We start from the raw sequence: 14,213 nt of genomic DNA on the forward strand, positions 1-14,213 counted from the left end.
ATCTAACCTTCTCCTGGCCGGCAAGGAATGGGGCCCCGAGACAGGATTCTGGACACCAAGGGAGACTCCAAGAGCATCAGGCCTATCCTGCTGTAGCAGCCAAAATGGAGGTCCATCAGGCCTTGCTTCCAGGTCAGCCAACCTCTAGAGACTCAGTGAACCCATTGGGAAGATGGGCAGCATCTCAGAATTTGAGGGCCAAGAAAGAGAAACGGAAGCCCTTGAGAGCCACACACTCCCCCACAGTCCTCTCTGATCCATGGGGTGTGAAGGTACTGAGCCCCTGATGGCTCATTTTCAGGGCACACCCCCTGACCCCTGACTTCTAGTCTAAGATCATAATGTAGTTTCACCTGCCCCTTTCCCATGGCAATCAAAGGGGACAGAGAACTTATTTGAAGGAGCTGGTTGAAGAGGGTGGGGTGGAAAAGACAAGAGGCAGGGCAGAGAGGCAGAACTTAAATACACTGCCCCATCTGCTGCTCCCAAGGCTAGGGTGCTCCTCAGAGGTGAGGGGGTCCCATGTCACAGTGGAGCAACGGGGGCTCAGGGAGGCTGGGGCATGGAGCAAGTGTGGAACTGGAGCCTGGCCTGGTGAGCAGGAGAGAAACAGCTGCAGCTCGGTGGTTGCCACCTATCACCCCAAATGCACCCTCACTAGGGCCTCCTCCCGAGAGTCACCCACTCCAGTAGGGACAAAGGCCTGGCTGTTCCCCCAAAGCTGACTGGCACCATGTCTCCAGCATGAGGGGGCACTGATGGGGACCTCTGGGCTTGGTACCTGGATCAAGGATTGGGCAGCTGTTTTGGGAGTGTTGGTGAGTAGTCTCCTTACCCTGGGGTCCCAGATACCTAGGAGAGGGCCAGGTCTTCCTGGCACAGGGCAACCTCACCTGGCTGGTCTTGATCTGCTGTCCTAAATATTCTCCCCTCCTATGCTTCTGGCTGCTGTGGGATTCTGACCAGCACAGATCCCTTGTCTCTGACACCCCTACCTCATCCATGGGACCCCCAAAGGACCCTCCCTCCAAAACCTCAGTTTTTCATCTGTGAAGGTCTTGACATCAGTTTTCAAAGGTTCTCTGGGCAGGAGTTTTAGAACCCTGGTTCTGATCTGTCACTCAGTGCCCCGGGGACAGTGTGGTTTCCTTTGGGGCTCTGGAGTGGCAGAGAGTTAGGCTTTGATTCCCTTAGGGGGATCCAGCCCTGCCAAAGGCATCATCACCTTAGCTCTGAACATAGCCATCCTGTGGATACCTATGGTCCTTGTATCCAGTCTGTGGATGAAGGCCCACACGCCAGCAACAGTGACCTGCAGGTTGCCAGCTTGCCTTCGGGCTCTGTACGTTCTTCACGGCCCCTTCCTGCCAGTAGCTTTTTCTTAGAAGAATTCTTGGAAAGAATGAATGTGACTTAGAAATCAGCTCCTGCTGGCTCTACCCGAGAGGAACCTAGGCAGTACGCAGGCGAGGTAGGGAATCTGAATGGAGAAAGTTTGTTTTCTCTCCGGTTGTCTGGACCTTGCCCCCAGCCCTGCCAGGTAGGAAGAGCTATTCCCTGTCAGGGCTCCAGATTCAATGTGGGCGATAGGAAGCAAGCGGGAGAACCAACCCTTGGCCTGGATCCCTTACTTCCTGGTTGAAGCCCAAAGAGCTAGTGAGTACCTCCTGGGGGAGGGTGCTGCTCCCCAGGGTGGGTGCTCCTCAAGCCAGCCACTCCTGGACTTCTACACCCAAGAAATTATTATCTGAAGAAAACTCTTCTGATTAAATATCCCTGAGCTGGGTGTGGGTGTGGGTGGGGTCATGTCACGTGGTGGGGAGGGGGCGGAGTCAAACCCTAGCAGTGGAAACTTGACTCCTTTGAAACCTCCGTGAAGGAAAGACTCCCTGGAGGGTGGGGTCTCCCACAATCAGGAAAAGCAGCAACATTTACCAGGTACCTGCCATACCCAGCCCAGGCCACTGAGTCCCAGCTGAGGTTCCAAATCCTGAGGTCACCACAGGGTCACAGGCTGGTGAGAGGCAGGGCCAGTACTGACCCTGGAATTCCTGATGTCTGTTCTGTCCCCAGCTTTCCCTAATATCAGGCAGCAAGACTGGAAGCTGCCTGAAAACAGCTGGGCCCATCACCGCTGTCTGGGCAATGTGGCTGCAGCTCTAAATTTCTGTAGGAACCAGCAATGCCTGTGGGCTCATGACTCCTTCCTGTCACTTGCGTGGATCCCTGGCCTTCTCCAAATGGGCCTCTGGCCTGCCTACCTCATCCTCAGATCAGACCCTGAGCCTTCTGAGAAAACTCCACATTCCAAAGCCTGGCATTCGGGATGCCAGGCAGGCAGGGCCCCAGCCTCCATCCTTTGGGTCCTGCTTCCTCCCTTGAGCCCTCCAGGCCCTGTTCTCCATGCCTGCTGGGTCCTCAGAATCCTGCCTGCTTCCCACCTAGCATTTTCCAGGCTCTGCCCTGCAAGACAATTTAAACACACACACAATTAAACAGTCCCAGTCAAGGTGCAGCCTGAGGATGTCTCTGTGGCTCCACCTCTCGTTGGCTACGGTTTTGTTCTTGAGACCATGATCACTAATGTCAGGGACGTGCCCTTGCAAGAGGCACCCGAATGATACTTTTGATGAAAAGCACACAGGCTCTCTCCGGTCCAACAAGGCCACTGAAGGCAGAAAGCACAGCATCCTTCCTTTGTTTTGTCTGTTTCCTTCGCTCTGGGTCACCTGCTTCCTTCTGTGGGTAGGTCATGCCATCTCTTAAGCTGCACCCATTCCCTTAGCATCTTGCTTCGGGGCTAAAGGCACAAAAAAACAACTGAGGCAGATGTCATCAACTTTTATGATGTCCTGTTCCAGACCTTGAGAGGTGCCCAGAGGTCTCCAATCGCTGTTCTATGCCTGCAGTCAACTTGGATCCCAACAACACTGACAGACAAGTCTCTTTATGACGAGGGACAGAAGCACCCCCAAGCAATGGCAAACTGCAGAGCTTCGAGGGACAGGATGACCCCCCAAAAGGAGGACCTCTTCTAGAGTATAGCCAGGCTACCTGCTGGACCAAGGGTGTCTTATGGGAACCAGGTCAATCCTCGTATAGCAGGAATAACTTGGGACTGCCTTGCAAAACTGAACCTAGACAGGGATCAGGCTACATCCTGACCAAGTCCTGCTTAATTACATATGTGTTTAAGCCGTTTTGCAGGGGAGCTAGAGAGATGGCTCAGCCGTTAAGAGAACTCATCATTGTAGAAGAAGGGGGAGGGACATGAGTCATAACTGCCTGTAACTCTAGGGGATCTGCTGCCCCCTACTGGCCTCTGTGAGCACCTGCACACATACACTCACACACATGAACAAAAATAAGACAAACTTTTAAAAAATGAAACATGATCTCACAGTGTAGCCCAGGCTAAGCTGAAACTCACTCTGCAGCCCTGGCTAGCAGGCTTCAAACTCTTAGTGTGTCTCCTGCCTCAGTGGAATGGAATCACTTGTTCATGGACCACAAGGCCTGGCACTTCTAATCCTAGGATTAAAAAGCCTGGGCCCAGCATGGAAAAGCTGAGCCAAGGGCCTTTTCCAGTTCCTTCTATTCTTGATCTAGAGCAGGCTTTTCATTCTTCCCAGTCTAGTTGGGCCTCCTTGAAGAGTCCTGGGATTCCAAAGAAAAAAGAGCCCAGCCTGGGGGTCAATGTGGATGACCCTCTTCCTTCCTTAGTCATCAGAGTGCTTCTTAACTTAAACATTTCTATTACACTGATTATTTACTGTGTATGTGCACACTCATGTGCCTTGGCACATAAGTAGAAATCAGAGGTCAGCTTTTGGGAGTCAATTCTCTCTTTTCCCACTATGTGGCTTCCAGGAATCAAACTTTGTTGGCCACAGAATCACTTTGTTGGCCCTACTCCTTTAATGTTTATGGAACGGGGCGTCATGGATTTGAGACTTGCAGAGAAGGGCGTTATGATTTGTTTTTGACACCGTCGTGGCCACTAGCCTGCCCGCTTCTGTCACCTCTGAGTCTAGCTTGCCCATCTGTCAGGCTCCCTCCTGACAGAGGCCCTCTCACTCCTTGACCTAGTTCATCCCTCTTTTCATTCTTCCTCTCCCTTGGCTTTGTTAGGATCTTGGGCTGGGGTCCCTGGGGCTAAGGCTCCTGGGTGCTGGGATGGGAAGTATGTGGGTTTACTTGGGCTCACAGCAGGGCAGGGACTTCCTTCAGGCCAGGCCCCTTATCCTCTGGGCTCTACTGTCACACGGCTCTCATCTGTCCTCTCCATCACTGGTCACATGGCCTTCTCTCCTCTCCACTGCCCTCCCTCAATGCTCAGTCCCACAGGGCTCTCCAGAGGGTGGAGCCCCCATGATGCTCACCCTCAGGGTGGGTGCTCACTCTGAAGTTGGCACCCTGTGGTCGTGCTCCATGATACACAGTCCTTCCCCCCTCCCTTGGAGTACATCTTGCTCTGGTGCACTCACTTGGGTATGCCTGCGGCTGCTCAGATGCGGAGGGAACCGCACAGTGCTGCTCCCTCACCCTCCCTGAGCGCTGAAGATGGATGAGTCAACAGGCCATCAGGAGGAGCCAGGCTCCAGCTCAGAGGGTAGACTCTGGATGGGCAGGGGCACTCAGCGGTCTCCTAGGCTGCATAGGGCTGGCCTCCAAAGGTCAGGGCTGGCTAAAGGCCCAGAGCTGCCAAGTGAAAAAAAAAAAAAAAAAAAAAAAAAAGCACACCGCTGCCTGGGTCAGATGGGGCTGCTTACTAGCCACAGCAAAGCAGTCTGCCACTGGGCTGCCTAGAAGCATTTGCGTTTGTGTTTGGGGAGGCGGAGTGAGGGAGGGGGAAGGGTGGGGCAGGCATTCACACACCTTGCACTAGGCTGCCACCTTCTGGCCAACCATCTGCTATAGCCATTACATCCGACTGCACAGCTCTGCGAGTTCCGCCAAGCAGCCCAGTGGTCTCAGGGTTCCTCCCCCACAGGTTCTACTCCTGAAGCAGACGCAGACTAACTAAATCGGGCCCTCACCTCCCCAGAGCTGCGCAGAGTCTGCTAGTCTCTCCACAAAGGGAAAGAGCATCCCACACGTCCTGTGCATATGTTCTGCCAAGCACAGGGCTCCTGGAAGCCTGACTGGAGGGGAGCTGGCCCTCAGCTGTGCAGCTCTCATAGAGCAGACGCCTGGAAGTGACAGGCACAAGTCCCTTACGTGGATGCTGGGAGAAGTGCCCAGTTCTGTGGATGTTGCTCTAGGAACTCATCAGCGGGGCCACCTTCGCAAGCCAGTAGGCTCTGTCAGACTCCCAGCAAACCTCCCCCATCAGATTGCATGGTGGTTAGCTTCCTCCATCAGACCGTCCTCCCAGCTTCTCCTGTCAGGCTCTGTGTGTCTGGTGAACCTAACCTAACAGACTGGCTTGCCGGCCTCTGCCATCACACTGTGGTCAGCTGCCTCATCAGGCTGTGTCCCCAAATGTCCTTGCGGCCAAGGCTTGTCACAGGACTTCCAGTACATACAAAGTCAGGGAAAGAACTCTAGAATGCTTTTCAAAAACAGAAGATAAAAGAGAAAGGAACCACTAGGGAAAGCTTTGTTCCCACCAGGGCATTTCCTTGCCATCCTTCTCCACGCCTGGCTGTGTATATGTGTCAGCCACGGCAAGGAGTGTGACAGGCCCAGCCCGCCCGTCCCCTGCCTGCTCCTCAGAGTGGACAGCACTGGGCCTGCCCCCTGGGCTTGAGGCAAGGTGTCTCCTGTCATAGGCTCCACCCAGTTTCCCAGGCCCAGATGCCCTTTTCCTTACCCCACCGTCATCAGTTTCCACCACCCTGGAAAGCTAGGCAAACAGAGGCTATTTGCTGGAACCTGCACAGACAGGCAGGGGGTCACTCTGCTCCACAGTGCCACCCGTGTTCCCTGTCTACACCTAACAGACACCCTAGGAAACCCCTGGTGAACTTCCAGGGCCAGGAACCTTACACAGTCCTGACCAGGCAAGGAGGTGCTGTAGCAAGTAACTCTCAGAGGCAGGAGCAGGACTCCATGGCTGACATGGGAAGACACTGGGACACATGGCTGTGTGTGTGTGTGTGTGTGTGTGTGTGTGTGTGTGTGTGTGTGTAAACACGCAGCCAGGAGGGCCCCCAGAGAAAGACAACTTTCTGCAGAAGCTTGAAGAAGGAGTGCTCTTCTGGGAGCCAAGGGAGGCCTACCGGGCAGCTGTGCAGGCGAGAATGGGGTTAGCAGGCGCCACAAGCAACCAGAGGCATGACGGCCTGGCCAGAACTGGGGTGAGGTGCTGGTTTGGCAGCCCACAGGGTCTCCACGAGTGGCCGGTGTGGTCAGCTCCCTGTCCCACTCCCAGACACTGTGGCAACAGCTCCGGGGACCACAGAGTTTCCCTGGGGGAACTTGACAACCTCAGAAACACTTCATCCCACCCAGCGAGTCTTGTCCTCAAGCCTCTGGTCGACTGCCTGGCAAGCCTACCTCAGGCTGTGCCAGGGCCTTTCTGGAAAGTGGAGCCTTTCCAAATGCCCCTGGAGGCCCATCCGGCTCAGGGATAGGAGGACATGAAGGAAATCCAGACTTATCCCCAAGTCACAGATCCAAGAGTGAGCCTCAGAGAGGCGGAGCAACCCATCCAAGGTCACACAGCAGAGCGTGCACACGAGATACAAGCTAGACTGCCGGGAAGGACGGGCAGACTGTTTTATGAATGGGTGAGCAAAAGAGTAGGCAGCCTGCACGGCAGAAGGAAGGTACCATCTGCTGCTGTTTTTGTTGCTGCTGATCCAAATGTAAAGTCCCAGCACTGTCACATCAGGGTGGACACAGGACCTGGTCCTCTCCTCAGAGACAGAGTCGGGGTCAGACAAATGGCAAATCTCCTCTGACCACCTGAGGCCCTACCCATCCTACCTCCACATAGCCTCAGTGTCCCCATGCTAAAGAGGCAGAGAACGTACCTTGCTCAGGAGCCAGAGGCTGCAGGGCGGGCAAGGGAAGGGGTACCCACAGCCTGTCTGCCTGTGACCTTGGCTGAGGCCTGCACAGTCCAGAGAGGTCTGAAGTTGGCTCCGCGTTCACTGTGCTGGGTGCCCCGGGGGGCGTGGGGCTACCCAATGGTTTACGTATTATGAGGGATCCACGTGGCCACAGGGCAGCAAGCAGGCGGGCTGGGCAGAGGGCTCCCCGGCTGTGACTCAGCGGAACCCGGCGAGGCTGTAGCCAGCTTCGGTGGGAGCTGCCCGTGGCAGCGTGTGCAGGGAAGCCCAGCTGCCTGGTTCCTGATAAATATTTTATCATGCTTACGGAGCAGGTCCCAGGCGGGTGCCCGTAGTCTTGGAGCCCACAGCACACCCCTTCCTGTCCAGGCCTGAAGTGAAGAGAATGGCAGATGCCAGAAGGTATAACTGGACAGCTCCTTTCATTTCTGACCCAAGATGACTTCAGGGCACCTCAGATCAGATCAGCACACAAACCCACAATGCCTAGACCCCATTCAACCCTGCTGATGCTAGGCTTAGCCACGCCCCTCACGGGAAGCCCCTTTCTTCACTCTAGATTGCCAGCCAGACTCTGCCCTGCCATCCTGCTGGCTCAGTGCTAGCCACCCCCTTCAGGAAGCCTTCTTGGATGCCCCTTCCTGTCATAATCCTGGAAGGCCTGTTTTGGAGGCTGGCTCTACAATGGAGTTAATGTCCCCATCCAAAGATGGGGACAAGATGAGGTGGTTATGAATGCAGCGTCACCTGGCACCCTGCCCATATGGAGGTTCATTCTAGTTGGGAAACAGAGCATCAAGACAGGTGGGCACAGAATGTAAGACCCGGCCCCCTCTTGCTGGGATAACCATTTATCAAGGAGAACGGTTACAACAACCATAACTCGGTGATAACAGCCACGTGACAGCGGCCACCATGGAGGCCTCCGCAGCTTGCCGCAAGCCTTCCATCACATCCCACCAAAGACTCCTTCCTTCCAGTGCCACTGGGTCTTATAAGACAAAACCTGGGGTGCAGAGGACTCATATCTCTGTGCCATGGGGACCCTGCCATGGGGGGGGTGGTCTGAAGTACAGGATATGCACAGTGCCGGGTGTTGGCACGGCTAAGAACTCAGGCGCGGCAGGAGCTAGGACCCGGGCACTGTCTAGGAACAGGGAAGCTGGGGTGACACCATATGAAAAAGTGGGACACACATTCGCACGTCGCTGGCTGACAAATTCAGGCTGGGCGCTGTGGTCACCATCCCACTCCAGGATCTATTGAAGATAAAAAAAAAAAAAAAAGCCGTTCTGAGAGGCTGTGGCGCACGCCTTTCCTCCCAGCACTCAGGAGGCAGAGGCAGGTGCAAGTCTGAGTTCGAGGACAGCATGGTCTACAAAGAGAGTTCCAGGCCAAGGCTACACTGAGAAACCGTGTCTTGAAACCCACCCTTCCCCCTCTGCCCCCACCAAAAAAGCCAAAAATGAAAACATAAGCTGGGCACGGTGGTGCTCACCCATAACTCCAGCCCATGAGACTCTGAGGCAGGAGGACTGCTGAGACATTGAGTGAATTCCAGGCTAGCCTGGGTGACAGCATAAGACATTGTTTTGAAACTCAAACCCAAACTCTCACAATAACGGCACTGGTCTGAGGTGTGGGTGCAGTGAGCTGGAGGCTCCTTCCACGCCTCGGGCAGCACAGAGGCTGGTGTCATGAGTGACAAGGGGTTGGGCCGCCTGAGAGTCTTTTGACTACATCCTATTGACCCTTCTTGTTGGCAGCTTTCTCCTCTCAGTCTCAGGCCTGGCTGAAGAGGGGCAAGATGGACACAGCTATGAATGACGCAAGCGAGGGAGTTTCCCCTCTCTACGGGAGCCTCTAGCCCCTCCCATGCAGCAGGGCCAAAGCCATGTTCTGTCTCTGCCTGGTACAGGGGAGACTATGCACCAGAGGCCGTGACTGCCATCAAGGCCTATACTAACAATCATAGGGGAGTGAGCGGCCTCACATCTGGAATAATCAGGCAGGCACAGTGACTGGCCACCAACAAGTAGCCATGATGGATGGCTTTCTGAGACAGACCCGGTCTTACAGCTGTGTGAGGTTGGAGGTAGATACTGACCTCACTGCCTCACCTTCATCTGTACGATGGGGCCGCCATAGTCACAGGACCTGCAGGGGGCAACACAGAGGCAGCTCTGTGTGCCTGTGATTCGCCTTTCTAGAGCGTTCCTGAGTCCAAGACTGGTTATGCTGGCTCTCAGCACTGCAGGCGGCCCCCATCACATTCTCTGCAACCAGACGGGTAGAAAGCCTGTTTTACATCAGGGAAACTGAGGCACAGACAGTAAGTATTCCTCAGACTCAAAGAGGGGTAGAACCAGGTCTAGAAGCCGGGTCTGGAGCTGAGGGGGCTGTCTTCTAGGCTGGGTCCCCTGTTGTGTTTTTCTCCTGGACTGTCCTCTGGGTGCAGGTCCATTCATTTTTGCTTGATAAAATGCTTTTACAATTTAATGACGGCCTCCAACCAGTTTAGCAAGCAAACTTTGAGAACTCATGTTGGGGTCCAAGGAGACTACATGGTGGCCCCTGATGGTGAGGCTTTTTGTCCTTATCTTCAAGCATGTTAAATGTCAAGTAGCTGGATACAGAGACCTGGGTCTGAGCCCTGGCCCTTCCCCTTGCTGGCCCTGGGCCTCAGTCTATTCATTTGCTAACTGGGCAGGGCCACAGCAAACTCCTGGGCTGCTGGGAGAGTAGACAGAGGCCAAGGAAGCTCCCAGGGGCCCCAGCACAGAGAAGATGATCAAGACACGGTGATACCTATTCATTTCAGGGTGAGCCAAGCTTTGGGGCAGAGCTAAGCCGAGCAAGGCCTCTGCATGCCTGCAGGATGAGCTTCTAATAAGGAGCCTGAGCCTCACTCGGTCCTCTCCCCACATCCCCCAGTATACGGAGGTCAGTAGGCTCAAGGCACTAAGGCCCCCTCCTCTGGCGTTACAGAGCTGCTGAAGGTTCCTCGTACTCTACTGTGTAGGCACCTGTTCCTTCCTCACCTCCATTTCAGTCACCTCAGCTCTGATGTCAAGACCCACAATGATTCTACGGCTTGGGCCTGGATGGCTTCCTTAGAATGCACAGTGCCACAAGACCCCTAAATCATGGTACTGTAAGATGGCTCTACTACAGCAGGGTCACCTCAAGCACATCCCCAGAGCCTCCCCCTACCTCACCAGCAGAGAACACCCCTGGCTGGCACTATCCTCTAATTCCCACGATGACCCAGAAGGCAGTGGTGGCCAGTCTCCTCATGTGCTAGACAAAGCGGGAGGCAGCCAGAGGCTGGGAAATTTGCCAAGGCCACAGGGCTGGCGAAGGTGCACAGATTAGATCCAGGCAGCTGGGCCAGGGCTTACACTTAGTCCAAAACGGCCAACTGAAGCTCTCACTCGGCAAACGGGAGAACCACAGCTCATGGGGGTCAGCCTGAGGCAGATGGCTCTGGGTTTCGCTTGTGCCCTTACTCTATCAGGAGCTAAGGGTCTGGAACAAGTCTCCAAAATTTAGGGTTCCCAACGTCCTTAGAAACATGTCCCCAAGGCTCTCGGCCCCCATCTGTGTTGATGCACACCCACAGCATAGCACTGCAAGGCTGAGGCCAGGAGTTCAAGGCCAGCCTGGATAACATAATGAACAAATTAACATAATGAAATGTCTCTCTCTCCTGTCCTGTTTTGAGACAAGGTCAGGGTCTCTAGCTCGCAGCCGGTCTCATAAATGTACTACAGAGCTTAAGAGAAGCTTAGAGTGCTGACCCTTCTGCCTTCCCCTCCCCAGTGCTGTGATTACAGGTATGCAACATCATACCTGATGTATGTGGTGCTGGGGATCGAACCCAGGACCTTGCGAATGCTAGGTAAGCCCTCTACTAACTGAGTTACAGCCCCAGCCGAGATGCTGTCTCTTAGGAACAAGACAGGTCTCGCATCGAGATCCAGTTTTGAGACATACAAGAGGAATGTGATTAAAAGAAGAAATATTACATTGTCACTAAGGGGCTACCTCCTCATTCCAGGCAAACTTCTGCTTCCCATCTCCTGCCTCTGAATGGGGAGTGACTGGTCTCTGGAGCTACCTGGGCTTCAAGGCAGGGCTCCCTGACCCTGCTGTATAACCCAGGGGACCACTGTTACCGTCATCCGAACCTCCTGCATCACGTTCACGTCATGTGCGCCCGGCTCCTTCTGTGAGGTCTCAGTCCCATCCCCTGTTTCTCCAGCCACCTGCAGGCTTGGAGAAGGTCTTTGAGAACAAATCACTCTTTTGATGGGGGAGAGGGGGTGCCTCATGAGCGTTTTGTGAGAGCAGGAGTGCGCTGAATGTGGGACATCTAGAGGGGGTCTGGCTCTGATTCACTAACTGGGTGGGAAGTTCTCTCGGTGGCTCTACTGCCACCCCTCAGGCCCCTGCCTTGCTCACAGAAGCTGGCATCACACCGAGTGCCCGCTCTTCCTCCCCAGGCATTTCCGCCCAGCCAGCCCAGGCCTTTCAAGCTATCCATTAGAAACAAAAGCCATTTGCCAAGCAGCGGCTGCACAAACACTTTCCCTGCTGGTAAGGGAATACAACTGTCCCCATCGCCCTCCGTTAACACAGTTATCCTGAAAACAAATGCCACCCACCCTGCGGCTGGTGCCACCCCATTCTCTGCACATCGGTGGGTCCTCCTGGGGTACCCAGTGTGTGTAGAAATACCAACTCCTTGTTTTCAGATGAGGCCCTTAGGATCAGAGAAGCAAAGTCACTTGCCCAGAGCTACAGTCACTCAGCGAGGGGCCTCGGAGTTTGCTCAGGTCGACCTGGCTTTTGTGCAACCCATGCCCTACGAAATTCAACAAAGAACTGTGGATACTAGAACTGGCAAGAGGAGGATCCCTCCGGAGGTCATAACCTCTGACAAGGGGATTCAGGTTCACAGAGGGCAGTGGTCAGCTCAGGGACACAGCCGAGCCTTGGCTACTAACAGGGACCCTTCTTGTGACTGAACCATTGCCAGCCAGCTTTCTCTCAGTGAGGTTCACACCTGAACACGCACCAGAGCAGGGCTGAGGGCCTGCGTGGCAAGTGCACACCCCTAGGGCCCCAGAAGCATCCCAGGACAGCCCAGGATCCTGCATCCTATGAATCAAGCATCCTTAGGTATGGCCAGAGACCTGACTACAAGAGCCTCTAGCCTTCCTAAGAGAGATTCTCCAGCATGGGCACTGGCAGGGGCCATAGGGAGATGCTGGCCTCTCTCTGAATGCAGTTCAGGGAACAGGCTCCAGGCCTTTGGGATCCTGGACACAGGCAGGTGCGGCTATGTTCTCACCAGCTCATCCCTAATCCCTCCACTTCCATATAATGTCCCGTCTTCACGGCCCCTCACAGTGTCACTCCCACCCATGCCTGTCAGGGATATGGGGGACAGGATGGAGTTGGCTTCCTGGGGCCTGCAAGATGAGGGACCCTCCCACAGCCCCGTGCTTCTTTCTCACCCTGGCTCTGGCAAGGAAAATCTTGGAAAGCGTTAGGCCCTGCTGCTCAGATGGGAAGGCATGTAGGAATCATGTGATTTGGTCATTGGCTCAGACCCTGGCCAGGCTAATCTGCCAGGTGTCCCTACCTGTCAATGGCCAGGGAGGGTGACACCCTCCCATGCTCCCACCCTGGGGCCTCTGCCTGTGTGGAGTCAGCTTGCTGCCCTCCTCATCCAGCTCCCTGCCCGGAGGGTGTGGGGGGCACAGTCTGAACCAGGCACAGCTTGGAAACAAGGGTCCCTCTCCCTCGACCATCTTTGTTTGCTCTATTAAGGAGGGCGATGGAGAGGGAGGGGCAGGCTGCGATTGAGAGGAGGATGGAAGGAGGGTGACAGGATGCCAGGCAGCTGGACCGACCCCAGCGGGACCCACCCACAGAGATGGAGAGAAACTCAGACACCAGGAGAAGGGGGCGGGGCGGGGGCCTCTAAGAGCCAAACCAGGAAGGTCCCGAGAGGCTGCCGGGGAGGCTGTACTCCTCCACCAGCTACTCCAGCCTAGAGGTCGCTCCCACCCCTACCCCACCTCCGGGCGCTCCGCGGAACTCACGCGCACACGCACACAAGCACTCGCGGCGCCGCTCGGGCCTCGCCTCCCGTGACCGCGCGTGCAGCCGCCTCCCCCGGGCCAGGGACCCCTCCCTCCCTCCCTCCCGCCCCGCCTCGAGAGCCGGCCGCCGCTCACCTCGGTCCCCGTGCAGCCGCTGCAGCCGCCTCCACCGCGCAGTGCCCGGACGGGCTAGGGGAGGGACTGCATAGACCACGCCCACCAGAGACCACGCCCGCGGAGCCCTCTCCCCGGCGAGGCCCCGCCCAGCCGGCAGACGCTCTGTCTCTAGCTTGCGGAATTGGGGCGTTCAAGGGGCTGCGGGACACGCCCATCATCCCGAAAGCGTGGCCCCTCCCTGTATACCACTGCGTGCATTGCGCAAGCTGCGTGTTCCATCCTTCCAGTAGGGGGCTCCGGGAGTCACCCCTGGCCCAGAACCTCTGGAACCCAGTGGTCCTTAAATACCCACCGAGCTCCCAGCTGTGATTAAAAAAAACCCACCACCACCACCACCACCACCACAACAACAACAACAAAAAACTGACAGATTCAGTCCTTGTCCTGAGTGGAGGGGACATTTGCAAATATCCCAGCTAAGGTTCTCAAAGCTTGTATTGATCTGGGCGACATCAGTATTCCTCTTGATTAGAAGAGAAACATGGGCTGTCCTGTCCACCCTGGGGCCCAGCACAGTTCCTGGTGGGCCACTGCATTCCCATTTTGCAGTTGAAGAACTGTTCTTGTGGGAATACTCAATGCTCCACTGCCATTCCATGTCTAACATCCCATTCCCAAAGCCTCTTGTCTTCGAAAGTTATTTTTTATTCACATCCGCCCCCCCCATCTCCCTTTGTGATGTGGTAGAAGGAGGTGAAGAGGTCACTCCAGGTGTTAGAGGGACATGAGAGCAAAAGATTTTGGTAGTGGTGGACCCCATACACTTAACACCTCTTTTGCAAATGAAACTTTTCTTTTACATATATAGCTCTGGCTATCCTGGAACAATCTATCAATCCTGGCCAAAAACTCACAGAGATCTGCTTGCCTTTGCCTCTCAAGCGTTGGGATTAAGCCACACCCA

General features: G+C 55.2%; 1 protein-coding gene across 5 annotated transcripts in view; it reads right to left on the reverse strand.

Annotated features, from left to right (window-relative positions):
* The window catches only part of Prr5 (proline rich 5), a 39,178-nt gene extending 25,788 nt beyond the window's left edge, over positions 1–13,390 (reverse strand). The window contains exons 1-3 of one of the 5 annotated variants that reach the window (XM_060388906.1): positions 13,268–13,330; positions 9,140–9,295; positions 8,216–8,278 (exon numbers count right to left, since the gene is read on the reverse strand). In XM_060388906.1, the coding sequence (XP_060244889.1) occupies positions 8,216–8,265 (50 nt within the window). In that variant the 5' untranslated portion in view covers positions 8,266–8,278; positions 9,140–9,295; positions 13,268–13,330. Of the gene's footprint in view, positions 1–6,980; positions 7,114–8,215; positions 8,279–9,126; positions 9,296–13,267 lie in introns of those variants that run through there. The other 4 variants (XM_060388905.1, XM_060388907.1, XM_060388908.1 and 1 more) reach the window with 4 other exon arrangements.
* Between the last annotated feature and the right edge of the window lie 823 nt (positions 13,391–14,213).

This window comes from Meriones unguiculatus, chromosome 8 (genome assembly GCF_030254825.1).
Source record: "Meriones unguiculatus strain TT.TT164.6M chromosome 8, Bangor_MerUng_6.1, whole genome shotgun sequence".
Lineage (NCBI taxonomy): Eukaryota > Metazoa > Chordata > Mammalia > Rodentia > Muridae > Meriones > Meriones unguiculatus.